The 27,786-nt window shown below is 49.4% G+C and overlaps 11 protein-coding genes across 11 annotated transcripts; 3 read left to right on the top strand and 8 right to left on the bottom strand.

The window, feature by feature from the left end:
• Positions 1-1,966: 1,966 nt before the first annotated feature.
• On the bottom strand, positions 1,967-3,921 carry KD926_004569 (carboxylesterase; the record flags this gene model as incomplete). Its single annotated transcript, XM_053098024.1, has 6 exons — positions 1,967-2,091; positions 2,145-2,547; positions 2,602-3,112; positions 3,174-3,258; positions 3,308-3,521; positions 3,661-3,921. The coding sequence occupies 6 exons, from the start codon at positions 3,919-3,921 to the stop codon at positions 1,967-1,969; spliced, it is 1,599 nt and encodes a 532-aa protein (XP_052958047.1).
• Positions 3,922-4,946: 1,025 nt separating this feature from the next.
• On the top strand, positions 4,947-6,362 carry KD926_004568 (uncharacterized protein; the record flags this gene model as incomplete). The annotated part of the gene is made up of 6 exons (XM_053098023.1): positions 4,947-5,120; positions 5,178-5,214; positions 5,278-5,345; positions 5,393-5,769; positions 5,823-5,890; positions 5,950-6,362. The coding sequence occupies 6 exons, from the start codon at positions 4,947-4,949 to the stop codon at positions 6,360-6,362; spliced, it is 1,137 nt and encodes a 378-aa protein (XP_052958046.1).
• Positions 6,363-6,611: 249 nt separating this feature from the next.
• On the bottom strand, positions 6,612-7,862 carry KD926_004567 (nmrA-like family protein; the record flags this gene model as incomplete). The annotated part of the gene is made up of 4 exons (XM_053098022.1): positions 6,612-6,768; positions 6,839-7,001; positions 7,534-7,604; positions 7,651-7,862. The coding sequence occupies 4 exons, from the start codon at positions 7,860-7,862 to the stop codon at positions 6,612-6,614; spliced, it is 603 nt and encodes a 200-aa protein (XP_052958045.1).
• Positions 7,863-8,863: 1,001 nt separating this feature from the next.
• KD926_004566 (fungal specific transcription factor domain-containing protein) lies at positions 8,864-9,827 on the top strand (the record flags this gene model as incomplete). The annotated part of the gene is made up of 2 exons (XM_053098021.1): positions 8,864-9,256; positions 9,468-9,827. The coding sequence occupies 2 exons, from the start codon at positions 8,864-8,866 to the stop codon at positions 9,825-9,827; spliced, it is 753 nt and encodes a 250-aa protein (XP_052958044.1).
• A 177-nt stretch (positions 9,828-10,004) lies between these two features.
• On the bottom strand, positions 10,005-10,778 carry KD926_004565 (O-methyltransferase; the record flags this gene model as incomplete). Its single annotated transcript, XM_053098020.1, has 2 exons — positions 10,005-10,204; positions 10,265-10,778. 2 exons carry the CDS (start codon positions 10,776-10,778, stop codon positions 10,005-10,007), a joined length of 714 nt encoding a protein of 237 aa, XP_052958043.1.
• Positions 10,779-11,373: 595 nt separating this feature from the next.
• On the bottom strand, positions 11,374-13,288 carry KD926_004564 (alkyl/aryl-sulfatase; the record flags this gene model as incomplete). Its single annotated transcript, XM_053098019.1, has 2 exons — positions 11,374-12,099; positions 12,155-13,288. The coding sequence occupies 2 exons, from the start codon at positions 13,286-13,288 to the stop codon at positions 11,374-11,376; spliced, it is 1,860 nt and encodes a 619-aa protein (XP_052958042.1).
• Positions 13,289-13,764: 476 nt separating this feature from the next.
• On the bottom strand, positions 13,765-15,264 carry KD926_004563 (putative aldehyde dehydrogenase family protein; the record flags this gene model as incomplete). Its single annotated transcript, XM_053098017.1, has 1 exon — positions 13,765-15,264. The coding sequence occupies one exon, from the start codon at positions 15,262-15,264 to the stop codon at positions 13,765-13,767; it is 1,500 nt and encodes a 499-aa protein (XP_052958041.1).
• A 730-nt stretch (positions 15,265-15,994) lies between these two features.
• KD926_004562 (uncharacterized protein) lies at positions 15,995-16,558 on the top strand (the record flags this gene model as incomplete). Its single annotated transcript, XM_053098016.1, has 2 exons — positions 15,995-16,156; positions 16,253-16,558. The coding sequence occupies 2 exons, from the start codon at positions 15,995-15,997 to the stop codon at positions 16,556-16,558; spliced, it is 468 nt and encodes a 155-aa protein (XP_052958040.1).
• A 1,076-nt stretch (positions 16,559-17,634) lies between these two features.
• Positions 17,635-18,039, bottom strand: KD926_004561 (uncharacterized protein; the record flags this gene model as incomplete). The annotated part of the gene is made up of 1 exon (XM_053098015.1): positions 17,635-18,039. The coding sequence occupies one exon, from the start codon at positions 18,037-18,039 to the stop codon at positions 17,635-17,637; it is 405 nt and encodes a 134-aa protein (XP_052958039.1).
• Positions 18,040-19,072: 1,033 nt separating this feature from the next.
• KD926_004560 (uncharacterized protein) lies at positions 19,073-19,687 on the bottom strand (the record flags this gene model as incomplete). The annotated part of the gene is made up of 1 exon (XM_053098014.1): positions 19,073-19,687. The coding sequence occupies one exon, from the start codon at positions 19,685-19,687 to the stop codon at positions 19,073-19,075; it is 615 nt and encodes a 204-aa protein (XP_052958038.1).
• A 3,474-nt stretch (positions 19,688-23,161) lies between these two features.
• KD926_004559 (proliferating cell nuclear antigen) lies at positions 23,162-27,212 on the bottom strand (the record flags this gene model as incomplete). The annotated part of the gene is made up of 9 exons (XM_053098013.1): positions 23,162-23,179; positions 23,247-23,533; positions 23,601-24,030; positions 24,102-24,142; positions 24,334-24,475; positions 25,160-25,773; positions 25,832-26,283; positions 26,347-27,097; positions 27,164-27,212. 9 exons carry the CDS (start codon positions 27,210-27,212, stop codon positions 23,162-23,164), a joined length of 2,784 nt encoding a protein of 927 aa, XP_052958037.1.
• Positions 27,213-27,786: the final 574 nt, after the last annotated feature.

Raw genomic sequence — 27,786 nt, 5'->3', positions numbered from 1 at the left:
AGTTTCTCCTGAACCGAACAAGTCATCTTCGACGGTGGAGCCCGACCCAGTTTTCCGCGTACTTTCAAGCCTGTTGGGAGGATTGACGGGGGGCCAGAACCCTCGCCCTGCTTGGTTCCATCCGTCGTTCCCGACGCAATTACGAATGCCATCTCTCCGCCTGTCTGCACCGCGTTAATTTCAGTTTAATTTACTTTATTTCCATTCTCCTGCCCTTCAGACTCCCAGTGCGTTCCGCCTTCCATTCGGTACAGTTGCAGTTCGGAGCACATATGTAGAAACTACTCCGTAGAAGGTCCGCGGACTCAGTCTCAAGCTTTAATATCTCATCGTCATCTCGGGAAGATCCGTCTATTTATAGGCCTCCTATCCTGGAAAGCATTTGCTCCGAAACCCGACGGAACGGTGGTCTCCTCATCCCTGTGCATGCACCACTTCGTTGCGTCGATAGCCTTACTGATTACATCAAGCCGCATCGTCTGAGACTAACTTGGTAGTGTAGTCTCCGTACATGTACAGTGTACATACATCGGAGTAGTTGGCCCTGTCTAGCGAGCCTTTCGCTCAACTTCAAGCCCCCAGTCGTCGAGCCACAGACACTAAAATCCCTACCCTCTCAATCTCACGCGATTTCCGATCCACACAGCCCAAACATTAAACAAAATTGCCCCAAGATCCTGTCATTGCCAGGTCAACCAGTCCACATCGAGCCCGTCACGGTCAGTCCACCGCGGCGCTGGCTGTGGCAGTGTCGCCTCCATCCCCGACTTCAGGTAAGCCACTTTCCAGCCGCCCCTGACTGTGGCTCAAACCAAGCCAATGACAGCGGACACTAGTGATTTAGAATCATCGTCATCTTCTGTCCTCTGGGATCTTCCTTCCTTTGCACCTTGGGTGATGGAACCCCCGGTTTCATGTACAGTAGGACCATGTCCGTAACGCACCGAGTGATGGACGAGATTGACAGACTACTATAGATAGATATCGGTTGGTTATCGACGGGGCCAAGAGCCTTCCTGTGTATTTCCGCTGATCATTGGGGATCCATGTAATCCGGCGTCCATAGTGTCCGAAGCACAGATCGCAACGAGATGGCTAATTTTGATATGAACACCATCCAAAGGAAGAATGGGACTATTGATGAATCCTGAACGATGGTTTTTTGTGGCCATTTTCCCTTTTGAACCACAGCTAGTCCTGATGTGGCTAGATCACGGACGCAGGTGACACCTTGCCAGATCAGGACTAGCGGAATTACAGAGCACGAAGTACACTCTTCTTCACCAAGTTAGGTTCCCTCCTTTCTCTCCCTCTTCTTCCTATCGACGCAACTCTCTTTCCTTTGACGATGACGTCCATCCGTGGTTGTAAGCCTCCTTTTTCCTCATCCCCACCCCGAATCTAGTGTCTGCATCCATCCGCGATCTATTGACGGTAAGAACTCTAATGGATCGGTCTTGGGATGGATCTCCTTTAGGTCAGATTTGATATATGCAGTCATGCATTGGTCACTGGTAGGCAATATGTGGCACGCTTGACTTAACTAGGTCCTGTCTTACTTCCCCAGACCCAGATCTTCTCTACGGTCCAAGCTGACGTGATGGTCATTTCGGGCCTCCTAGAACCGATATATACCCCGTATGCTTGATATAACATTGGAAATCAGGGTTATTGGCTCTGATCAACGGGGCTGGTTTAAGGTTCACAGAATTTGCCCGGGATTGAAAGACCATGGTTGCTCGTGGGATCTGAAATACGAGCCTACATACCGTTACGAGGACTGCAGCTGCGTGCGCCCGACATCATAACCAATACTGCGACTAATCCCGGCTATCAATTATGTATAGTTGTCAACCAGCTACATGGTGCTCGGTTACGAGCTGAGTATCTGACAATGCGAGAAATTTATCCTTTCCAGCAGGCAGTCCATGGGTCAAAATATGGTATATTCGTCCCGTTCTAAACACTAAAAAGCACCCTTTCCAGGTGTAGTGTCCCCGTCTAGGGCGGCGCAGCCCTCTTGGAAGTCGGAGGGGTTGAGGAACTCAACCTTCATGCTGTTCTTGTGTGCAAGACCAATGAGAGTGTTCTCTGCAAAGGGGTTAGAACCAACGGCTACCAGGAGGTGAAGAAGGAATACTTACTCTTGGCATCATACTGGGGCCATCCGAACGTGGTCAATCCCTTCTGAGGATCACGGGCAAACGCTACCCACGCCGAGGCCATATGCTTGGAGAACTGTCGCTCCCCCGTGGAGGTAGAAACCGCACTGATGTCTTTAGAATTGCCAAACACCATGGGTAAATCGACCCCGTGGTAAGCACCGCTGGTGGGATACAGGCGCATGTTGTCCCAGTCACCGAAATAGCGCGAGTGCCAAACGGGGACTCCATTGGCAGCACGGTCTTTGGCGGCCTGATCGCTGGGACAGGTGAAGGCGGCCAAGTTGAACTGGTTCCAGTCCTCGTTGGTAAGAGTCAGACTGGCAGCGAAGGCGTTGACGCGGTAGTAACCGGCTTCGTTGTCGTTGTTGTTGACCAGATAAGGCTACACGAATTAGCTGGTATCCTCCATCCTGGACGGCAAGAACTGAGAACTCACCAGCTTGGCAAACTTTCCGGCCGCAGACCTCTCCGCGTAGTCACCGAACACGGTGACGTTATCGACGGTCGGATGGAAGACCGGCTGCGGAAGCGCTGGCGATGAAGCAGCAGGGACCTTGGCAACGGCCTTCAGGATATCTCCGTATGATTGTTGACGGAGACATTTTACGACTTCCTTGACATCGTCGCTGCTATCACCGCAGTCCAGGGTCTTGGAGACGTGATAAAAGTAGCTGGCCGACTCCTCGGCTGTGTTTGGCTTCAAGCTAAGCGCAGTTCCCGAGTGGGAGATGAGACCGCTGACAAGCGGCTTCTCGGTCCAGATGTACGAATAGTAGTCAACAGACGCACCGCCAGCTGACTGTCCAAAAATGGTGATGTGCTCCGGATCTCCACCAAACGCAGCGATGTTTTTATGAACCCATTCTACGGCCATCCGCTGATCGAGGAGCGCCACGTTCTGAGTCAGTCCTGGAGCGCCTGAGAATCCAAAGATATTCAAGCGGTAGCTATGTCCGTTAGGTGGATGGAGGATCTCTCAAAGGTAGGGGAGTCGGGAAGGCCACTGACTTGAAGGTCACGACAACCACATCTTCATTCGCGGCCAGGTGTTGTCCATCGTAGAACGGACTGTTGGCACCGCCGACAGCAAATCCTAGAGAATGTCAACTCTCAGCACAAGAAAGAATAAGCGAGCTACGTACGACCACCGTGAATGTAAACCAAAACGGGCTTCGGGGTCGAGGTCTTGGGCTGCGTCCACACGTTCAAATACAGACAGTCCTCGCTCTGAGAGGTCCCCAGCTGCTGAGCGAAAGACTTGATAATTGTCACAGCCTGCGAAGTGAAACCAGGGAAATCAAGGGGCGTCGTGCCGATAGTAGCGGGGCAATCCCTGCGAAAGTATTGGTCATGATGCTATTCAAGTTTAATTGGGCCAAGATAAATGTGCTCTTACGGGCTCTGTCAGGGAAGGGTGAAAAGAAAAAGTCAGTTGCTGCCGTTACGGATTCTTATTCCGACGAATGGACACCGGTACACAGTACGGAATACATACATAGGCTTTTGCTTGAACGGTGGCATTGGACTCATACGCCACTGGGGAAGCGAAACGCAGATCATTCGTGGGGGCCTGCGCATACGGAATACCCAGATACTCGGAAACGCTGGATTCCCCAGGGGCGGCATGGCCCTCGATCAATCCACTGCTGGTTGAGACACGCGCACCGACGGATTGGACAGCAGCGCCCTGGACCCATGTCGGGAGACAGGTAGCCAACAGGGAGGCCGACGCGAAGGATTTCCAAAAACCCGCCATGACTGGGCAGAGAAGCGTTTCTTGCGGCAATCCAGAAACAAAAATAACAGCAAGGAAAGATGGATGGAGAGCTCAGATATAAAAGAGGAATCGGATCTTGGGCAATTCGCAGTGGGCAAAGCCACGAGTCAGAAACTTGGAGAAATGGTTTGATTAGGACCCATTTGTCTCAACCGTCAACGATTGGTAAATGGATTGCCCAGCCAGGACCATCCCAGAGCAGTCCCAGCTTTGTCGGACGTTCTTCGGTAGGGAGAACCCGGGCTATTTTGACCTCTGAGTCTAGCATGTCTAGCACTGAGGTTAGTGGCCTTCTGGTACGGAGAGGGCTGCGCCCCTTACCTCCGGTTTACCGTAAGGGGCTTAGCCAAGCGGGAACCCATACTGACCCCCTGTCGTGGCTGTCAGTTGCAGAAATGCAGCTCTAATTGACTCATGCTTATTTCCATGATACCTTGTTCGAACGCTGAACAGATGGTCTTACACCCCTCCAAAATTTCCTTCAGCATGACTCGGGATCGAGTTGCCCACAAACAAGTGGCATGAGCGGCGGCCGGACATTTTACCCATCTGGCATCTTCGCGTGGTTGATCCACCGGACCACCTATCATTCGACTATGGCCGCTAAAAAAGGGCAGTTGACAGTTAGCAGCCCGTGTTTTTTATTTGAATTCCTGCCCCCAGTCACTACGAGAGCCTTCTCTGGCGGCCTTTACCGCAATGGGCTTATAAATTTGAGTCAGTATCCACTTAAGCCTCTCCAACAAGGAGGGTCCGGGTCTGATGGAACAAATCAACCCTCGTGGAGAATTACCGACTCCAATCCTTCATAAACCTAAATGTCTACGGCATTGTGCCATTGCCACCAACTACTTTAGCCAAGAATAATTAGTACCCTACGCGTCTGCTGAACATTTTTCCCTATGTGCTAGGCCTTGTGTGAGACCTAGGGTAATATATATCAACAATGCCTGGCCAATGTTCTTTCTTTTTACCCTGGTCGGCTACTTCGCCTTCTCAGCAGCATGTCCTGGGAGATTGGACTGAGCACGCCAACGGTGCCAAACCGAGGCTTCACATTATGGATTTGGAGTGTGATTATGATTATACTGGCGGGGCTTTTTGTCGTGACCAGGTTGGCTATTCGGTTCCATAACCGTCGACTAGGGGCGGATGATTGGACTATCTTTGCGTCAATGGTAAGGGATCGTCAGTTTCACAAGTTTCCGATTCTAACTGATGCTTGTACGGAGTAGCTTAGTTCGGTGATTCTGACTGTGACTGAATGCTCTGGTAAGTTTTCTATTTTCTTGACCGTTCAATATCTTTAAACTGACGTTTTCGCGACTCAATCAGCGGTCCACTATGGATATGGAAAGCATTCTTCGTATCTCACTCAGCATGACCGGGTTATCGCGCTGAAGGTGAGATTCTCGAAACGTTTCCCGGAAAGTCTTACTGATCTATGTAGTGGTTCTTCGCCGCCCAGGTCATGTACAAAGTCGTCATCGGTCTGACCAAGGTTTCCTTTTTCTGCCTCTACTTGCGCATTTTCATCCAGCCTGTTTTCCGTCGCCTATGTTACGGAGGAATCGCGTTTATATTGGCATGGAGTCTGGCATATATCCTCGTCACCATCTTCCAGTGCAAGCCAATCGCATCGTTCTGGGATAAAACCATCAAGCATCCACACTGCGTGGATAGCAAGTCGCAATGGTTGTCATATGCCGTCATCAATATTCTCAGCGACGTCGCGATTCTCGCCCTACCACTATACCCTGTCTCGCAGCTGAAACTGGCGCGGGCGAAGAAACTTGCGCTGGCGCTAATCTTCGGCCTTGGTTTGTTGTGAGTTTTTCCTGATGGCCTTTCCAATCATCAACCGACTCATAAGCTGCTAGTGTCTGCGTAACGAGTATTGTTCGAACCACCACGCTCGCCAAATCCGCGGAGGACAAGGACCCAACAAGTAAGACCACCACACCCATCCTATCCTCATCCCATAACTTCAAAATCTAACCAAACCAGGCGGCCCAATCCCCGCCACAATCTGGAGCGTCATCGAAGCCAACGCCGGCATAATCTGCGCCTGCCTTCCCGTCTACAAACAACCACTGCAATACCTCCTTCCCCGCCTCTTTGGCTCAACGCACCACAGCACCGGACCGACCAGTCGCAGCAAAACGCGCCGCAAGGGCCAAGGCTACGCGACGAACGGCGACCTACAAGATCCGCAGGATAGTGCCTGGCGACAACTCCACGGCAGCGGAGGCAGTTATTCGAATTCTGTCTCGACGCGCGGATTCGAGATGTTTACTCTCCGCGATCATAAGCATACTCATGAGATCACCCAGGTGGTGGATGTTAAGGTTGAGTATCAGGATGATCGGCGGCGGTCTGATGCGTCGTCGAGGCCGATTAGAGATAGGGAGAGTTTATAGATTGTATATATAGCTTGTGTGGTGGGATGTATGGCGAGTTAATTCATAATTTGTACATATATGTGATTTCCATTTGATGCTACTCATCAACATTTCGTGTTGGATAATAGTAAACCCTTCCCGTAACAACCAGAAGCCGCTATGAATTTATGTTCACTTTACTTGCTGATTTGCGCTTTGTATCTGAATGCCGAACATGTAGACCATAGGGTTTCAATTGAATTTCATGCACAGTCGTATTTCGCTCTCCTAGCCACTCAGAGCAAAGAAAGCACTAGACAACGTCTCCAGAGGGTACTGGGCCATGAAGCCTTCCCAACTAACGGGCTTGACCTCATCATATCGCTCATTATCCAGATCCGTGGAAAGCAGGGTTTGACCACTGACCCAGTAGTAATAGAAGAACCTAATGGAAAATCGGACGAGTTAGTATTCCCATGAGAAGAGATCCACAGTGAAACCATACGATAACGTACATCGACATATAGCCATAGATATCCATTGGACTCTGCGCGCGCTTCTCGTGCATAGTCTTATACAGATCATCGAGAGACTCGCGACTTTCCAAGCTTGGTTTGACACCGTAGAACTTTTCGAATGATGCGGCGATTTCTTTGATGTTGGCTCGGCCGCCCAGGTCTAGTGATGGTCATGGTTGAGTATCAGGTGAGATGTGGAATTTATGAAACGGATTGAAGATGCTTGATTTTTTTTTTTTTTGGAAGAATACAGCATCTTTTTATACACTCTATTCGCATGTCGGTCTTACATGGTATGGGCATACTGACATGAGTAAGAAAGAGGTGGAGCCAGCCCTGATTGATCATCTCGGGAGGTACCTAAAATACCTAATCCCGGGAACGGTGGCGACCCGAATCTCTATAGACCGGAGGAGATTCGTCCTCTTTCTATCCACCAAGTCGGCCATAGAATACTTCCCGAGAATGACCAATTTACAGAATGAATTAATCAGAGCGACCCTTGAGGAATATGAAAAATAGCAAATCTGCCGATAAAAAAAGTTTGGAAGTCTCCGGATCTTGCGGTTTAGTTGTCTGTCTAGAACTGATCATCTTCAAACGCGACCAAGAAATTGACAGAAATGGCTAAGCTCCTTGCTCAAGGATTTGCCATTCCCAAAGGCTCATGGATTGTCGTCATCGGTGTGAACGATTATATCGCTTCTCATGTTGCCGATCAACTTCTTCATCGCGGATACAACGTCCGTGGAACTGTTCGGGCCTTATCGAAAGGCGAATGGCTGAAGGCGTTATTTGAAACGAAATACACGTGCGCTTTCTGAAAGATGCCGGTCGGGTTATCCAGGTCACCTTCGACGAGCTTGATGCTGGATGACAGGGCTTTGAGCTTTTGGGCAGACGCAGATGCCGGGTTTCGCGTGACGGCTAGGATCTCGAAAGGGGCGTTGCGCGAGACGAGGCTTCTGATGAGTGAGCCTCCCTGCTTTCCTGTTGCCACTGCGATCAACACAGCAGTCATTTTTGGTAGGAGGGCGTGAATATGATTATCGTTTTGACGCGCAGGTGCAGCGATTCCCGGGACAGAAGTACATCTAGGATTTATAGAGGGTCAGGAGGGTCATTTGACAGAGAACAGGTAATAAATTGCAGTCGCCATTTGGACTTCGGACCATTTTAGAGGCCCGTACTAGGATAATCACTTAATCTCAATAGAAGAAGTGACAAATCCTAGAGTAAATCCACATCGAAGGGTTCAACCTTAGTTAACCTTAACGTGCCTGACTAACCATCGCCGCTTCGGGCCTTATTTTAACTAAGTTAATGCCGCCGATGACAAATTCCATCCATGACGTTTAGTTCTCTCCACTACCAAATACATGTGTTAGAATTTGACGAATTCTTCGAAGACCATGCCCGAGGCTGCAGATTCTGACAAAGGCCCTCCGCTATCTCTTCGTAGCTGCCACCGATGTAACAAAAGAAAATACGATGTAACAAGGTCCAGCCATGCGAAGGTTGCGTGAAAGCCAGCTCGGAGTGCGTCTATCCAGGACCCGGTCGTGCTCCGCGACGCAAAAAGCGAGCCCTTAAAGCCGAGCTTGTGTCTCGCGTGAAGAACTTGGAGCAGGAGCTTCGAATCTTGACTAAGGAAGAAGCGACGACTTCTTCTGAAGACGCGCCTCCGCCATGCCCCTCGGGTCATGAAGCCTAGGGCGCAGAAAACCATCAAGATGAAGGACTCAAGCATGGGAAGTTGTTCGTGAAAGGAAGCTCTACGCAGTATTTTACTCATGGTTCTCGTTAATCTTGTAAACCAGGTATGAACACCTGTTGGTTCTTTCGTATTCATAACGAGTTGTAAAATAGATATGGCTAATCCTAGGACGCATGCGGAAAGGTTGAGGAGTTGAAAGATCTCATGGATCTCCCAGGAAACGAAGTCCAAAGATCTGAAGAGATCCATATGGCGACGATGACTATTCGGAAAAAGGAACCCAATTCCTGTTCGGCTTCTCCTGCATGGCAGCCTCCCTCGAGGCCTTCCACCCCAGCATGACACACAGTCAGATCCTGTGGAAAGCGTATCAAGAAAATGTCGCTCCAGTGATGATGATATTCCACCAACCCACCCTTCTCAAACTCATTTACAAAGCCGCTTCAAATAAGAGCTATATCGACCATGCCTCGGAGGCCGTGGTCTTCGCCGTCTACTTCACCGCCGTGAACAGTATGGGCACAGAAGAATGCGCAGAGAAGTTAGCTCAGGACCAGTCATCCCTCCACGAATATTACAAATTTGCAACACAACAAGCCCTGGCTCGCGCTGGCTTTCTTCAAACACGCAGCTTGGCCGTGCTTCAAGCTGCCGTTCTATTCTTTACCTGTCTTCGCGGTCCGGGACATGCATATTTTGTATGGACCATGACGGGCGCTATACATCGAATGGCGCAGGGGATAGGTCTATATCGCGATGGAACTTCTTAATTGATTAGAACAAATCCACGATTATCTTCGGGAGCAATATCTTAAATTTTGCGACGTAACAATCCCTCTCCAATGGGCGACAGCAACCATCATACGACTAGCACTCGCTCGATCCTGGTTAACAGCCCACATCTGCCAGCGGACCGGGACAGAGCAGATATCGTCTCTTGAGATCACGTCCGACGATCCCAAACGAGCTCAGCTCTTTCTGACTGCTATTGAAGTAGTAGAATTCGCCCATCTGTTAGAGACAAATTCGCGAACGAGCAAATGGTCTTGGTTGTTTGAGGGTTATCCACAATGGCAAGCCGCTGCGGTGGTGCTCATGGAACTCTGCGCTCGACCGCAGACCGCAGAGACTCAGGGGGCCTGGGTTGTGGTCGAAAAGGCCGTCACTAGCTGGGTCGGTAAATACTTCCAAGAGGGTAGTATTACTATGCAAACGGTTTCATGTCTGATGGAGCGAGCGGCTGCAGTACATGGTCATATCAGAAGATAATGTTGTTTAGCGAGGCCTGGTTAGGCGAATGGCTCTCTTCATAGTGATGTTGATATGCTGTCTTAACTGCACACTGCTGTTGCTGCTGCGTCGTCTCGGCCGTTTAGAAATGTACATTATTATACGGAGGGTCTAGAATCAGAGCATTCAGTGATCCCCCGAAATTAAGTAAACAAATTACTTATAAACAATCATGTCCATCCCCCCTTTGAACGGCAAAGTAACCCTCTTGAAGGAACTCCCCTCTTGATCCACATACTCAAACAACTCCTTATATCCGTCCTTCGCAATTACCGTATTATCCGCGATAATAACAGCCCCAGGTCTCAACTTATCCTGAACAGCCTTGAGAGCCGGGAGGGCCATAGGTGTCCATACTAAACACACAACCTGTTAGCACAGAAACAGAAAAGAAAGTAAAGAGCGAAGGAACTCACTATCCAGCAACAAAAACCCAACCCCCTCCTCACCATCCCCTAGCTTCCCCACCAACGTCTCTCTCAAATCTCCTTCCCTCAAATCAATCACCCCCTCGACCTCTCTCCCCGCTTGCGCCCAATACTGTCTCGCCAGAGCTGCCTTAGCCGGTTCTTTCTCGGTAGCAATCACCTTCCCAGTCCTCGGTTTTCCTTCAGATCCACCATCCCTCGCTTTCACATTCGCCCAAACCCCCAGCGCCAGATAGATCGTGCTCACACCGAAACTAGTCCCCGCTTCGACGACCGTGGTAGCTCCGCTAGCGCGGAGAACCTGATACACGAACTCGCATTTATCCTGGTCCAGGGCGATGAATTTATCGGCCATTAGGGCGTCGAAGGAGGGTTTGGATTGGTGGCTCATGAGGAATGTATCGGGTGGTAGGGCGGCTTCTTGGGCGAGGGATTTGCCGTGGAGGGTTGTTAGGAGGGTGTAGATTGGTTCGGGGAGGGAAAGGGGGTTGGAGGAAGGCATTTTGGGGTTTGGATCGAAGGTTGATTCAGGTTGATTGAGGTGGGAGGATTGGATATGTGGAGGGTAGGGAGTAAGTTACTCTATAGGTGGATGGGCTCAGCTTTAATACTAAGGATTAGTTAAGAGCCCGGAAGGGCACGGAAGAGCGTGAAATGAGTCAAGAGTATGAAAGGGCGTGGGTTGAGTCATGAATCACAGAGAGGGAGGTAGGGAGAGAGAGAGAGAGAAGTTGCAATACTTTTATCCGGGGTGGGGAATACGAGGATCCCCCGCTCAGGGTATCTTATCTGATGATATCTCATCCTATACTGATTTAATTGAATTTAAGTCTAAACATGCTGACTCTCCTCTTGATTTAGTTAGTTAGATAATTCTTCATCCCTGTTATTTCCAAGAAATGTATCCTTACTGATGCTAACAGCTCTAAATATTGGCTTATTCACATAGGCCCTAAGAGCTGGGAAGATCATCTAGACTGAGGTACTTGTCCATCACCTGCTAATCTATATGGTACATGCATACATGAGATTTCTTTCAAAAGAACTTATCAGATATTCTCCGTAGTATTCTAGCTTTTTATTTAATGATGTCAAGTTTACAACTGACTGGGCCCTCGAGATGAGCCATCCTGCACCGAGATCAAATCTAACAACTGATTCAGGACCTCTGCCCGGCCACTCTTCCTCTCCGGCTCGACTTCATGTCCGCGGATCACTTCCAACAATTGACTCTTCGTCAGTACCATCTCGTAGTCCGCCGGATTCTCCTTCGCTTCCTGCAATTGTATCTCCGAGTCCAACAATCGTCTCGTCAGGACTCCGTTGCTCACGATTAATCTCAACCGCTGCTTGACGTCCGTAACCTCCCAGTCAATCGTGAATTGCATATCTGCTCCTCGTTCCCCATCCAACTGCACCGCCATAATTTCGAACCACTGGTCGATACTCAACCGTTCCCCCAGCGGCGTCCTACCCCCGGCCACCATGCCTGCTTTCTTTCCACTCCGCAGTTCCTGTGCGCCAGTGAGGTAGAAATTCCGCCAGGTGGCGTTCTCCGCGCCGAATCCCAACTGTTCGTACACTGAAGCGAGAAGTAGCTTAGCCCGGGGCTCTGCTGAGTCCGGATCCGCCGCAACCGCGTGAGCCAGCAGCGTCGCGGCGAATCGATAGTCCTGCTTCTGGATGAAGGTTTCTGCCTTATCGCAGAGCCCATCGACGCCGTTGAAGCATTCCACATAGCGCTGGCCTTCCTCGGCGGGTGGATATTGCCATAGATGTTCCGGCCGGCCATCAAACCAGGTCATGTATTTTTGATAGATGCCCTACCGACCATTAGCTCTCGATCGAATCACAGACATGAAGATTGACATGGCATACCTTGACGTTATGGCTCAAACTCCCATAAAACCCACGGCAATGCCACGCGCGTTCAATTCTCCCGGGCAACCTCATGCGCTCTGCAATTTCCACTCCCGTCCATCCCAGATTCATCAACCTCACCGTTTGATCATGCATATAGCCATACAGATCCCTCTGCTCCGCCAGTCTCGCAATGAGCTCATCTCTTCCCCACGTCGGCCAATGATGACTCCCAAACATCACGTCGGAGTCTCTTCCGAACAACACGATCGCCTCATCCAGATACCCCGACCAGGCCTTCGCATCACGCACCTGCGCCCCCCTCAGCGTCACGACGTTATGCATACATTTCGTCGCCGTCTCAGGAACACAAAGAGCTCGGAAGTCAGGAAAATGGAAATTAATCTCCGCGGGGGCCTCGCTACCCGGCACCATCTGGAACACGATCCGTACACCATCCACCACATGTTCTTCACCGGTATTCTGAATCAACAGTGTCGGCGTGATCAAACTCGTCGTGCCCATACTCGATGCCAGCCCAAGACCGGTACCAATCTGCCCCGTCGGACTGCGCGGAAGGGCATTACCGTACATGAAAGCGCCACGTTTCCGCATCGCCGGACCAGCAAGGATACTTTCGCTCATGATCGCTTCCATGAATCCCTCTGGGGCGATAATTGGAATCTCCGCCTCTTCTCCTTCGTCTAGATCTAACACCCCCGCCGCACCCATGTAATGATCCCCGTGCGAATGCGAGTACACCATCCCTGTGACTTTGCGCGGTCCGCGGTGCTCGCGATACAGTTTCAGTCCGGCGGCTGCGCACTCGCATGAAATGAGTGGGTCGATGATGATGATTCCATCTTTTCCTTCGACGATGGTCATGTTGGAGAGGTCGTAGCCGCGGATGTGGTAGATTCCGGGACAGATCTCGTACAGGCCATGTTTTGCGGTCAACTGGCCCTGGCGCCAGAGATTGGGGTGTGCTGTTTCGGGACATTCATCCTTCAGGAAGGAGTAGGCGTCAATGTCCCAGACTGTTTTGCCCGAGGCGGATTTGATGACGGGTGGGGTGAGGGCTGCAATGAAGCCGCGTGAGGTGGCGGCGAAATCAGTGGTGTCGGTGAATGAGGGATTGTTATTTGAGGACATTTTAGGGAGTAATTATGGATTGGAAAACGGGATTATTTATTTCTAGTTTTGGATGGCGAATTTGTACTCATTTGTTTAATAGGAGAATGGAGCATGACCCGACAAGCCCTAAGTCTACTACCCACCCGCAATGCTGTATTCGACGCTGACAGACTGCCGATAGCCGATAGCTGCAATTATTTGCAGGAGACTTATTGAGTATTAGTCCGCCATTTTAGATTTGGCTTATCATGTCGTCGTATGACTGGTAGAAGATGGTATGTCGTGGACTTCTCATTGGGTTGAATTGACTAGCGCTTGACGACATGTGGCTCCCGTCGCACGCAATTTGGCCGGCGTCGGCTTTCTGAGTTGTCGAGATAATCCCTATTTTATACAGAGTATTGTATGGATAGAGATTCTATAAGCTGCTAATATCAATATCAGGACTTTGTACCACACTCTTGTATGGTGACTATGATCTATATCTTCAATATCTAACCATATCTCGCTCCCTCCGGCTCGTCATCAAACCACACCGGCGGCACTCCATAGTTCATCACCGTACTCTTCACCTTCGTATAACTCTCGTACGCCTCTATCCCATTCTCCTTTCCAACGCCACTCTCCTTGAACCCACCCCACGGCGACGAGGGATCGTTCAAGTGATGTCCATTGATCCAGACAATGCCCGCCTCAATCTGCGCTGCCACGCGATGCGCCTGCGCGAAATCGTTCGACCACACCGACGCCCCCAGCGCAAATGAGGTGCCATTCGCCACGCGCACAATCTCCTCCTCAGACTCGCACTTTAGCAGCGCAATCACCGGCCCAAAGACCTCATTGCACGCAAGGTCCGAATCCGCGCGCGTCTCGATGATTGTCGGCTCGAAGAAAAACCCTTTTCCATCCACCTTCATCGCCTTACCACCGCATAACACCTTCCCTCCCTCGTTCTCCGCGCGGTCCACAAACGCCGCACACCGATCTACCGCTTCTCGCGATATCACAGCCCCGATCTGCGTGCGTCCATCGAACGGATCGCCCACTCGTAACGCCCTCACCCTCTTTTCTAACAGCGCCGCGAACGCTTCGTAGATATCCGCATGCACCAGCAACCGACTCCCCGTAACACACGTCTGCCCACTCGCTATAAACCCCGCAAACAGCGCCGCCTTAACCGCCACCTCCACCTCCACACTCTGAAAAAAACACACCGGCGCTTTCCCACCCAGCTCCGCCGTGATAGGTATCAGATGCTTAGCCGCAGAGCCCGCCACAGCACGATAGGTACCCATCCCACCCGTCAGATCGATCTTCGCCAGCCGAGAATCCTCACACAGATATTTCCCCGTCTCGAACCCATACCCGTTCACAATCTGCAACACGCCATCAGGCAACCCAGCTTCCTGGAACAGCTTGCCTAGCTTCAGAACCGACAGCGGCGCCCGCTCCGACGGCTTCACGATCACCACGTTCCCAGTCGCTAGGGCAGCAGCGATCTTTTTAGTCGCGATCAGCAACGGATGATTATATGGTGTGATCTGCACCACCACGCCCAGCGGGAGCCGAGTGAGCGTATTCACGACGGGACCCTTGAACGGCGTCACGCGACCTTCGTGCACCCGGGCAATAGAACCGAAGTATTCGAGCCATTCGGGGACGCGGGCTAACTGGGCGCGCATTTCGCGGATGGGCCGTCCGGTCTGTTGGGTCTCGAGCGTGACGAATTCAGGGATGCGTTCGCGCAGGAGCCGGGCGGCGGTGGAGAGCACGGTGAAGCGGTCGGCGGAGGAAGAGGGCTGGCACCATGGGCTGGTGGCGAAGGTTTGTAGGGAGGTGGTTACGAGCTGGGTGCATGTGGAGAGGGGGGTCGCGTCGATGGTCGCTAGGGGGGTTTCTGTGGCGGGGTTGATGACGGGGATGCGTGGGTGAGATGCGTTGGTGGTATGGGCGCCGTCGATCCAGTTAGAAACATGGGGGATTGGAGTAGACATTTTGATGGTGTCTTGGGGGAGGTATGAGTGTGTAGATCAGGAGAGGGAAGGTGAGAGAGTGAGAGGGAGTAGGAGGAGAGGAGAAGAGGAAATGAAGGATGAGGGGTACAAATAGAGATATCACTTCACGATTCGTGAACCCCGCACGCACGACGCTCTTTATCTGCAGGATCAAAGCCAATCAGCACCTGGAATACTTCTGCCTCAGATCTTATCAAGGGCTAAGAGTCTGGGATGATCCTGGAGACAGTAAGCAGTCTGTCTATCTTGATCTGAGATAACTTGGATGGGTTATCTAATCTTATCTTATCTAAGGGATCAGCCTATCTTGACATGGTCACTATAAGATGACTGATTTATTTGTAGTGAGGTTCCAAGATTATGTTTTGTTTTTGGCTACTTGTCGTGATTGATCCCTAGGGAAGATGATTGTAAATTCTTTCAGGAATGGAAGGCACTCAGTGTGTAATCACAACAGCTTCAATGACCTAACAAGCAACCCAGTAGAAATGACTGATTTCAATTCCAAACGGACTATTCAGCGCAAGCCGTAAAGATAGGTAAGTTGAATTACCATCTTCGGATCATACCAGACCAATGCTCTCTGTTAAAGAGAGACTGATTGGATTGGCCATCGTAATATTCAGACCAGGACAAACCAACGTAGCTCCTTCAACTGCTCAAACAATTAATCCCTCATAGGATACCAGAACACCTTTCTTCTCTCCTCATGAAACTTCAGGGTCGGCAAGCCCTCCAGCTCGGAAGGGATCTGAGGGGCAAATCCGTCCCAAACGACATCGAAAATGGTGTACCGAGGATTTCCATCACCTGGTTTGCGAACGGTGTAGCGGTAGACATCGTATGCACTGTACCCAGTGCGTATCAAATAGTTAGTCACATAGCCCCAAGTCCACACTAAGACATAGAGAAGAACAGAAGGAGATGGGACAACAAACAAAGGACTATAAATCCTCACTAGCGACAGATCAATCGCTTCCTGAAATGCGTCGTACGCCAGATCCTCCGTGACTTCGGCCGTCTCAAAAGTCCTCGGCACGTATTTGTACAGAATCTCGGCTCTCCAGTTGACGGGTCGGCAGGCGTGTTCGTATCTAATGATGCGCTTGATGATCTCACAGCGCTAGCTTGCGTCGAGATGGATGCTTTCTTGGAGGCGCTCGAGACGCTGGCGTCGGTCGTGGTAACCTTCGTTGCCGGTGCGGTCGGTGGGGAGATAGAGGCCGGGCTTTTCGGGCGAGGGGTGTCGGGGGGCAGAGGGAGTTTGGACTGAGGCTTTGTTTTCGGGAGTAGAGGGCTCAGGGGAAGACATTTTGACTTTTGCTTAGGTTGGTTTTGATCTTAGGTTTTGGGAAACTTGAGTGTAGATATGTCTTGAAGAGGTCGGTTTCGGTAAAGGATTGGATTTGGTTGAATGAGGGTGTAGGATGAGCGGCCCAGGCAGATTTATATGGACTAATTTGAGGTAGCCATTCACTCTCAATAAAGTACAATTTCTATAGATGACTTCTAAGGCAGACACCAATGCCTACCTTGAGTCATTTCCTGGAATGCAAGCATGCAATGAATACCATTCACCATCGTCTCAAGGCATCATGTGTACATCCTACCCGGACAGTTCCAATACAACAATCACATATTCCCTTCCATACCATCAACCATACATATACCCACTATGACATGTCACTTTAGGCCTCAGACTAGGCACCCTTGAACTACTTGTTTGATTCGCCAGATACAGGGTTGACATGGGGCAAAGTAATGGGAGAGGCCATTCGCCCAGCCACCTCATTTCTGAATTGTGACACCTATCCCTTGGTGATCGACATAGTGGCATGATGGGATCAGTCTATAATTTATGCATGTTTTCGAGGCCTCCCTGAGGTATGGAGGCAATTCTAGCAGCCTTGTGGTATTGTTGCCTTGATGTCTGTTCTTGCAGGTTAGGTGGTTAAGGAATGTGCGGATATTTTATCCGGCGCGCCCTAACAGATGCATTGATGTTTGTCAAAGGCAGCCGAGGAGGCTTGTATTCTTAGGTAGGAAAAGCCCCTGCTCATTTGTAGGTAGACTACGATGCGAAATACAGTATATAACCAGTTCAAGAATTCAAGTTGTACATAAGCAGGATGTGATGCATAGTGAGGAAATCGGCTGCACTTAGATACTTCCTATATTACAAATCTGCCACACCTCTAGAAACCTACAAAGACACTGAACAGAATAAGACAAAACTTCAAAAGAGAAAAAAAAATCATTCTAAAACTCCAATACTAACCCACAAAACCAAACACACCCACCTAAGCCATCCTAACAGAATCAACAAGAAACCAAAAATGCCTCCAGCCCCTAAGAACTAGCTGACTTCTTCTCCTCCAACTCCTTCAGAAACTTCTCCAATCCATCTTTCTTGAACTTCTCCAACCCATCTTTCTTATTCAACTCCTTCTTAATGACTCCATCAACATGATTATACGCCGCCTCCGTTATCGTCTCCTTCCAGTCTCCCTTGGGAATATCAGCCCAGATTCTAACCTGCAAGAGAATACCATTGTCGTCGGGCTTCAGAGTAGGCTCTTTCTCGTGGATCTCGAGGCATCCCCAGTGGATTTCGTCGCGCGCGGTGAGGTATCGGCGCACTCGCGGCCCGTGGGTGTTTTTGCAGGCCATGTATGCCCATAGATCGATGGTTTTATCGGAGGGGGTGTCAGCGGAGGGGGCGTCAGCAGAGGAGGACATCTTGTTGGTTGCCATAGACCTGGATCTGCTTGATTGGTATATAGGCGATGAAGCTCTGTAAGTAGGTGTGTGTATGAGTTTTTTTCGGTGGGATTTATTCAATTTGAGGGCTTCGATGGAGTGCTTTTATAGTTGAACTGGAAGAATAACTGGATATATCCGTATATAGTGCTTTAACTTGACGGAATGTCAATGTTAGCTACGATCAAACCACGGTATTGTTTTCTAATACAATGGCATATCAAACATCAAAGACCGGGGTGGTTTCAAGGAAGGTATATACGCATACACAACAATGGATAAGGGGAGTCAAGCAGTATCTGTAAACGTTGACTACATAGCGGTGGCCTTGACGCGTCTGTGTAATTCTAAGGAAAACGTCAATTATAGGCTATATACTCACAAAGAAAGGGGCGGGGACTTGGGTTATGTGCTCTACAATGCATTGTTCATGAGCCTCATCTAGTAGGTTTTATAAAGGGCGGCAAGTGATTGTCTGGAGTTGTGTTTAGTGCAAGCTCAAGAAATGTCGTCAAGAATCATGTCAAAAATTCTGGTTTCGCTCAGAAAGAACCTAATTGTATGAGGAACAGGAGCGTCACCATCAGTAATATTGCTCAAAGATAAATGAATTACTTCACTTTAAGATAGCACATGCATGAATAACATAAGGAGAGAAATAAAACAAGTCGCTTGATGATCATGTAACGTATAGTGTATATAGTGTTCAGATAATCTCAATCAGTAGTAATGCAAGTTACTAACGTCTCTTGTTACAAATTAAAGCTTCTTTCATTTTGACTGCATGGATGAAGGCGTTGCACCAGCAGGAGAGACGTATGTCAAACGAAAGATCAGAATCTGCTGAATACATAACTTAACATAACTTAGAAAGATTCCACAGGATCATCTTCAATACAAAAAAATAAAAAAGCAGACGAGATTAAACTGGAACGAGATATCTGTTCCCAACGACCTCTTTCATTCTGTCTATATCCTGGAAGTATTTTCTGGGATTTCAGCTTCGTTCTCACTCTCTTCCGCGCCATTATAAACCCCCAACAATGTCATCAGTATCGACGTCGGACTCAGGCCCCACTGGGCCCGATTGGGCTACATAACGGGTCTCTCCTTTCAAAATGAGATTCGTTTCAGACTCAAGGTCAGAGTCATCATCAGCGTCACTATTGGGTCCATGGTAAATAGGACCGTCAATGAGAATCATAGTGCTAGCTTCAGAATCGTAGTCCTGGTTGTCCACCTGGGGCTGGGGCTCGGGCTGGGGCTGGGGCTCATCCTCATTCTCTTCGTCTTCACTTTCTCCATCATCATCATCAGAAGACGGATCAGCTCCTTGCGCGCCGCGCCGCGCTTCCAGAATCTCCAGGATCCCTTCGATATCATCTCCCAGTTGGTGTTCTATCTCATCGGATCGATTCTCCAGGTCGACATGGTACTGAATCTTAAGCTTCATGACCAACTCACGCTTTTTGTTGTCAAGTGTCTTGGGATCCATGTAGTAGACTGTGTAATTGCCATTTTCGAGCTGCTGGCTAGCCGCCCAGTACCTCTCTTCGAGGTCTTTGATCTTAGGAATGTGGATCCAGACCCAGGCATCGATGATGTCGGGACAAGACTCTTCAGAGTCAGAGTCGGGGCGCATGATTTCCTGTCTGGGCTTTTGGTTTGTAGGAGATCTTTAACGGTGAGAGTGTAGGTTTTGGGATCTTATTTGCTCGCATTCGAGGAATGAGAAATGAAATTCGACACTGAAGGAGGGGAAAGAACTAGATAAATACTGCGTCTCCTGCTTTATATACTGACTGATTGGGGATCAGGGGTGGGTTTCTTCATGTGAAATTGGTGATTGTATGTCTAACTTTTATCGGGGAGTTACGCGGTATAGCTGTCTTCTAGAAAAGACGATGAAATTATCCATTATAGTTTGCAACATATTGCTTGCTATGAAGGACTGACCGGCCTATGATGTCCGAAAAAGCAACTAAGCCGTGGTTATGACTGGTAGAATCCCAGTGGTCCTTTATAGATTTACACTACAGACTTCGGACCTTACCGAAATCAAAAACAACTTTCGCTGTATGGCTGGTAGAATCCGGAAGATTGCCGCAACTGAACAATGTGGATGCCTAGATACTGTTCTGGAGGAGAAGAATTGTCAGTTAATCGCAGACAGTTTTTCACACTCCATGAGGTAGTAGGATTTCGAGCAAGATATAAGGTGTCAATGGTTAGGAAACGGCCAGCAGAGAAACTACACAAGGAGCTATGATATCTATGACAACGCGAAAGGATTTACTAGAGCCTGAAAAGCTTCATAATGAAACAAGTGTCAGTCATATGAACATTTTAATATTAATGAGAGCTTTGAGTTAAAAGGAATTCCATTCTATTCTCTCTGTTTTTTTTTTTTTTTTTTTTTTTCTTCCATTTTTTTACCTTCCTCACATAGAGTACATACCTCTAGGGAGTCTAAGCAAAGGATCGAGTGATGATGAAAGAGAGCCCAAATCAAGTGAAAAGCAAAGAGAGGCCAAAGCAAGGGCAAAAAAACCCACTCAGTTAGCGTTAGCATTACCATTCCCAACACCTGGCTGTGGTAATCGCTGTCGTAGCCGTTCAGGGCAGGGCAGAAGTCGACTAGACAGTAGTAGGTGATACTTTCCTGTTTCGATTCTGGGGTTGGAGACGAGCTAGATAGGTTGCGGTTAGACATTTCGGTTACCTTTTGTCAATAGGTGGCGATAGTGAGGTTGAGATGGTCTAGACGTGTGTTGACTATATTCAGTGCTGCCTGAATATATTTATACTGTGTTCTTGGGTTTTTGGAACCGGAAGAAATCAATATAGTCAAGTATATTGGATGAAGCTCTTGGGTACGAGCTTGATTCAATGGAAGTCTCCAATAGGGGTGAAAGAATAGGGTTTTTATGCTGGCGACAATCACCCTTTGCAATCTTAAGGCTTTCCCCAGAATGGCAAATGATGCCCTAGTCGGGTCAATGATGTTGTTGAACGAGATCAATCCTATCTGCTCATTCAACTTAGGGAATCGTTCCCCCTGCTCTGTTGCTTGAAAGTCATGGCCTAGTAGTATAGCTCAATTAGATTTAAAAGGTACGATGTAGTATATCTAGACGGCCTATTTGTCCTAGTCCTTTGCCGCAACTGAATGCTGGTGGCAGCCAGAGGTGGCTACTGAATACTACCGCCAAGGGATCTGGGTGATGATGATGGCTGAACGGATAGCGAGTCTCTCGCACAAATAGAATATAAGAATGTCCGGTACAACGACCGCTCTTTGAAAGAGGTATGATGTTAATCACCCGCTAGGATTAAGTTCCCAACAGGGCCCTGATGCCACGGTATTGAATCCCGATTTTATCGAGCCAGAGGTATTAGAGCCAGACTCAGGGTCAGAGGGGGGAGAATGAGGCACCCTGAGGAAATGGACAAGGACCTTGAAGGTATATTGATCACTAGTAAAAGATAGGTACAGTGATAGATGTCTGGGCTACACGCTATTTTATACGAGCAGGGTGCGTGGTAGCCAGGCCTCTGAAATAGTCAGAAAAGGAGTGATCTAGCAAGGATTCGACCGTGCATACGGTGCCTGGTGGCGAACGATACCACCGCGGAGGAGATCCTTATATAGATTTACACTACAGATTTAGTATAGGATACCGAAATCAAAAACAATTTTCGCTGTAGTTGAATGAAGGAACCATTTTCCCCGAGATACCTGAGCCCAATCACATGATAGGGCTCCTTGGATACGGATATAGAATTTATATATATTAAAAAAAGCTCACAATAACAATATGAACCTGACAAGTCTCCTTCACGGCTTCAGCTACCAAGAGCTTCTCTCGTCAGGAAAGAGGTGATAATGTCCCAGAACATTTGTTTAGTAGGCCCCACATTAATTTGATCCCGGTACACCTCATGTAGAAGTCGTACTGAAACAAACAATAAGCCTGCTCCATCTATTGGGACCTAGAATAAAAGATCCGCCAAACCAAGAGAGAAAGAGAGAGGGAGGGAACTAGACAGAAACAGACACCTGAGGCATCAAAAGAAGCTATCCAAGCTCCCCCCACACCCAATCAGAAACAAGCAGGCGGTGAGTCACTCGCGGCACCGCACAACCTTCGCCCCCCATAATATTTCCCCTTCTCTTTCCCTTCCCTTTTCTTTTTTTCTTCTCTCCAAGCACCATCCCAACCAATGCTGCGTTTCTTTGCTACACACGACAAGTCCGACAGCTCCTAGCTGTCCTTGTCCCTCTCGAACCGTCAATGACAGTGTTCGAGAGGATCTTGCAAATGAGAAATTCGGAGGAATCTTCACTACCTTGGACTCGCCTGACCATCATAGTCTCTATGACAATCAGACCGGTACTGCCCGCAAGGGCCTGATGCGAAGAACCCTGTTTACGCATCTGCAATTGGCATCAGAAACATCGGGGCGTCAAAAACCCCATGGGAGAGTCGTTGCGAAGATTGTGTGCAACTCGGCGCGCTTCTGGCGGCGCCAGTGTGACACTTTAGTGCAATACGCGGCATACCTTGTCCCCCTCTTGTTTTTGCGGGAGGGGGTGGTATCATTCGATTCCGATTATTCTGGTTGGGGTGGTGCTTCACTCTTTTTTCTTCAAGGTCAGTCGTGTCTTCCTGTTTTTGGGACTGAGAAGGGTTCTACTTTGTGTGTGTCCTTGACTAATTTTAGTGAGGGGCTTGGTGTCTAGAGTTGGTTAGTACTATGCTGCTTGGTGGACTATCGATAAGTTGGATGTTGGTATAGGTCTCTATGAATATGAATTCTTTTTTTTACAAATAATTGCCTTGACTTCACATCAGTCAATTACCTGGTAATACTGCTCAAATTCCATCCTAAACCAATGTAGTTGTAAAGTTGATCGCTTGATATCTAATTTGGAAATTATATGTAGGCTTTGGACATCGTATGGTGCGCAACATTCAAGGGATATTTTGAACAAAAAAAAATGTGAAAGAAAAAATGAAAAAAAAAAAAATTGAAATCGTGGCCTCCTTATGCTCCCCACCTTCATCATCGTAATTTATTGGGTTTTTTAGTTTTATATTTGGATTCAATCCATTTACTCCTCGTCGCCGATCTGTAGCAAATATTAGCATCAATTGTTTTCATATTCGGAAGGAATGATGGGAAGGGAGGAAACGCACCTTAGGAGCAAGGTAGAATCGCAAGTGACCGCTGCTGAGCCCGTACTCCACAAGCAGAGGCACCTCCTGAGACAGGCAAAGAGAAACCTTGCCAGACAGGTTGGTGGCCTTGCAGAAGTTGACAAGGTACTTGAGGGAGAAAGTGAGGGCAACGGGTTCACTGAGGGCGATGGAGACGTTCTGGTCGGGCTTGTCGACGTTGGTGTGCTGGCGGATGGTAACGGAACCACTGCCGATGTCACCCTGGCAGGAGAACTTGACGCCCTCCTTGGTGGCCTCGATGACAACTAGAAACGAGAGATGAGCGTCTGCTCCGAGAAAGATTACAATCGACAGGGGGAGAAAAAAACATACCCGACTCAGACAGAGCGTTCAAATCTCTGCAAATCCGCTGGAACTCCGCCGAGGGCATCTCAACCGTAGCGGCGTACTCCGTCTCGGGAATGGCCAGGTGCTCCTGGTCAATGTCCATCAACTTGATATCATACTCGCTTAGTCGGTCGGTTTCGGCACTCTCGAACATGAGGTTCACGGCATCGGGCGAGTCGTCCGCCTTCAGGGTCAGGATATCCTCGTTCTGGGCGGCCCGGAGAACCTTGGTCAGGGAAACCAGGTTGATACCGAGAGCGATGTTGCGGTCGCATCGGTAGGGGGAGAAACCCTCGGCCTTCAGGAGCATAGAGACCAGAGCAACGTGAGAGTTGTCCATGGCCTGGAGAGCGATTCCAGAGTCATTGCAGTCGAAGTTGCAGTCCTGCACAAGGTCCTTGATAGCATCGACGACCTAGAGAAATCGAGATTAAAGATTAGTTTTGAGTGCTTGTGAACGAGTGATAGGGATTGGCGTTCTCATACCTTCTTCAGGAGAGAGGCTTGTTCTAGGCGGGCTTCCAACACTGATTCAACTGTCAAAATGCAATCCTATGGCGTTCATCACTCTCGAAATACTCACTCTTGATGTGCTAGGTGGTGGTGCGGTGAAGGAGGGAGAAAAGAAAGGTGCGGAACTGGAGTTGGAAAGAAACTAGGACGGTTGCAATTAGTCGATCTGTCCTGTCGGGTGGTCAAGGGATCTTAAGAGACTTACAGGTCGAGAGGAGGTTGGAATTGGAAGTACGGGAAGAAGGATGGTTATGACGGGGATAAAGGAAGAGAAATGAAATCGCGTACGAGGGTTCGCCTGAGGCGTGGTGGGGAAACGCGCTCGCGGGTTCGCGTCTGGCCTTAGGCTGATATGACCATTTGGGGTTAGATCCGTGCACGTCCTCAGGCAGCCGCAGCAGCAGCCGCGCCTAGCACGTGACTGCCTTCGCGCGTGCCCCTGTGGACCAATTCACGGGCAGGTGGCAGATGGTAGATCCAAGATCGATTTCGATTTCATAGTTAAATACATGGTTGTTCCCAATGGTGCAGCCAATTTGATAGCGGTACTTTGCATATTAACACCATAGTCCCCAATGACACACAGAGAACTGAGAAGAAAAGAATACAGAAGAGAAGTAGAAGGCAACGAAGGGATGTGATACGACAAAAGAGAACAAAATATACACTCTGCATGCTATAGTGCAGGAACGAAAGAATACAAGAGACTAAAGATAACGAAGAAGACTCAAGCAGAAATGAAGTTAGCCAAAAAAAAAAAAAAAAAAAAACAATGAGGAAAAACGCCGCTGACACCAGGCCAATCTATGCACATCGGGTATCAACCCTGCATCCGAGTTTTATTAACACGTATGCAGTTCTGTTCAATATAGACAAGAATACTGGAAATATGAACAAGCGTGTCCTGGAAGAGAGACACAGGGAAGGTAAGAAGGAACGGAAGGCAATCAAAATTGCCGGGGGAAAAAACAAGCCTAAATGCTTGTAACCCGTTTTGAAGCGAGCGAGGTCTTAGGTCGCTGTTTAATCACCATCTCGAGCTCCTTTAACATATGGGTATTCGCGTCAACGCGGTCTCTAGCGGCGGCTTGTTTAGCTCGGTCTTCTTTGACACGGGCGATGCGCTCCTCTCTCGTCATGGACATCCGTTTGCTGGCACGAGCCGGGAGAGCCACGGCCTCGAAGATCTCCTCGTCATCAATGTTTTGAATAAGGCTGGAGTCCGGTCGCTCGCCGTTCAAGGCTTTGAGTGCGTCTGTGGGGCTACCTTCCACGGCCGTCACACCGCCGAGGCTAGGCGTCGGAGACATGGGCATGGGAGACAGACTGCTCGGTGGTCGCGAAAGACGATCCACACTCGACTGCTTGGCCATGTTGTTGGCAAGAGCCGATTTTCCAGCCTCCCATTCCTGAAGGATGCTTTTGATGTCCGCTCCGATCGACTCGTATTGCGACAGAAGGGTGGGTTCGAATTCACTAGCGTCTGATCGCTCAAGACTGGCGCTGGAGAGTTCCCGGATGATGTGCATTTTGGCATGGAGCGCCCGGATTCCTTGTGAGAGAGAGTTGAGTTTCCGATATTGGGCACGGAGGCCGTCCTTATTCGGAGAAGCGGTAGGTAGAGGTGAAGGGGGGATAGCTTCGCCTACAGAAAGAGAATTAGACGTAAGGTCTTGCGATGCGTGAAGGGAATGGACACTCACGGTCGTCCTCGTTCAGGATGTTGCTCATTTTGCGCACATTATGTCCGGTGATTTCGGACAAGTCGCGCATTTGTTCAACGGCAGTACTCCATCTTGCGATATCCGATCCGCCGCCGTCGGCGCCGAGAGCCAGCAGGCAGCAGAGTATGCTCTTTCTGACAATGTATAGTCTCCCGAACAGCGTGCGGAGATAACGCAGAGAATATTGATCATCGGTCACACGCTCGTTAAACGTTGATTCGGCTTCGATGAGCTCTTCCTCGGTGATATCGTAGATGTCGTAGTATTTGGCCAAATTGGCGTCGTCTGTGAGCGGCTGCAGAATGCGCTGCGCCCGAATGTACCGACCCAGCATGGAAAAGAAACTCTCGGAAACGGTCCGACGCAGGCGCAGGCACCGTCGCGTTTGTGCCTGGTCTTCAAGGCGACTGACAGGAGGCATGGGCGTGCTTCTAGATAGACGTTAGTATTCGTAAAATATCCCCCAAGCACGAATCAAACCGGGGTGAACCCACATTCGGTAGCCTCTTGAGACCAGCTCAACCTCCTGAATGAAGACAACCGATGCAGACGCGGCAGAATCGAAACCCTGAGCATTGCTGATGAACGACGCGGCCGCTTCCACGGCTTGGTGTCGCAGATATTTGAGCCACTGTCGTTTTGCGAAGGCGTAGAAAAAAACCCCAATCACCGGTACCAGTATTAGAAGTACACCCACTTTGCGAGGATTGATGCCAGTTCCGGTTCGAGATCGACTCCAATGTAACAACCAAGCGATCGAGAACGAAGTCGAGGCAGTTACAACCGCCCCTTGTAGTCCGAATGTTGTGGAAAGCGAGGGAAGGTCTGCGGGCTGTGAAGTTGACAGCACGTCGGATGCTGACGTATAGGAAGGGGCGCTGTGTTCGTTCAACAGCTGGGACGCAACGATAACGTAGCCGAATTGTTCCAGAAAGCTCTCGTTGTCGCTCCGTGCAATACGTGCGTTCAAAGCGGACTGCGGGCGGAAAAGGTGAGTCGTCAGCCTGCTGCTGATAGCAGTCACAATGTACCGGCGAGGCCATACCGTGCAAGTGTCATAAATCCTCCCCAGGGCCGCTCTCTGCTGTGATACCTTCAAATCCAAGGGTTTAGGGAGTTTATTGCGAATCCGACTCTGGAACTTCGACGTTCCTCGGGGGGCGAAGTCTGCTGCGGTCGAGTCGGAAACATCGTTGGAGCTCTCGGGTTCCTGAACAGGCCAGTTCGGGTCAAGTTCGCCTTCCCCTGAATGCACGATAGCATGGTCAGTCTTCATTATTCCGGTGGCGATCGGAACTAGTCGCAACTCACCCTGAAGGTACTCTGCCAGCGGCGAATCTTCATAGACGAGAGATTCCATGGCCAGTACACATTCCGCAACGCTCGTACACACAATAGAGGGGTCAGAGGGGAGCGATAGCGTTAGCCAGGACAAGAGAGGTCGATCGCCGGGTCGCCGGGGGTTCAGGTCAATTGTGAAATGGGTCAATGGGAGCAGGGTGGCGGAGATCAATTAACGAGAACCATCTCCGCAGGATCCAACAAAATGGGAAGGAAGATCGGAATTTGGCGCAGGCCGGTCAGCGCGGTTATTCGGAGCAATCAGCACGAAATGAAAGGGCTGAAACGAGGTTGCATGAAATGGTAGGTGAGAATATGATTGACCATTGAATCTTAGGGAGAGGAAAGAGTTTCACCCCCTGGCAGATAGATGGAAATTGCGACGGACAAAAATAGCTTAGAGAGAGAGAGGGCCACGTTGAAGATCCGTTCATTCAAGTTGTCTGGGGAAAGGAGGTTCTCTTTACGCCCGGAAGAGTGAAGGGGAGGGCAAATCACGAGGATCCCAAGGCTTCCAGGCAGCACTAAGGCAGGCCCACTCCTTCCTTTAGTCTGGAACTACGGCGTTAGTGACAAACCCGCTTGGTCGGTGC

This window comes from Aspergillus affinis (genome assembly GCF_023601865.1).
Source record: "Aspergillus affinis strain CMG 70 chromosome Unknown NODE_21_length_366722_cov_90_171905, whole genome shotgun sequence".
In the NCBI taxonomy this organism is placed as follows: Eukaryota; Fungi; Ascomycota; class Eurotiomycetes; order Eurotiales; family Aspergillaceae; genus Aspergillus; species Aspergillus affinis.
Note: the sequence above shows the minus strand (reverse complement) of the source record. Positions and strands in the feature narration are given on the sequence as shown.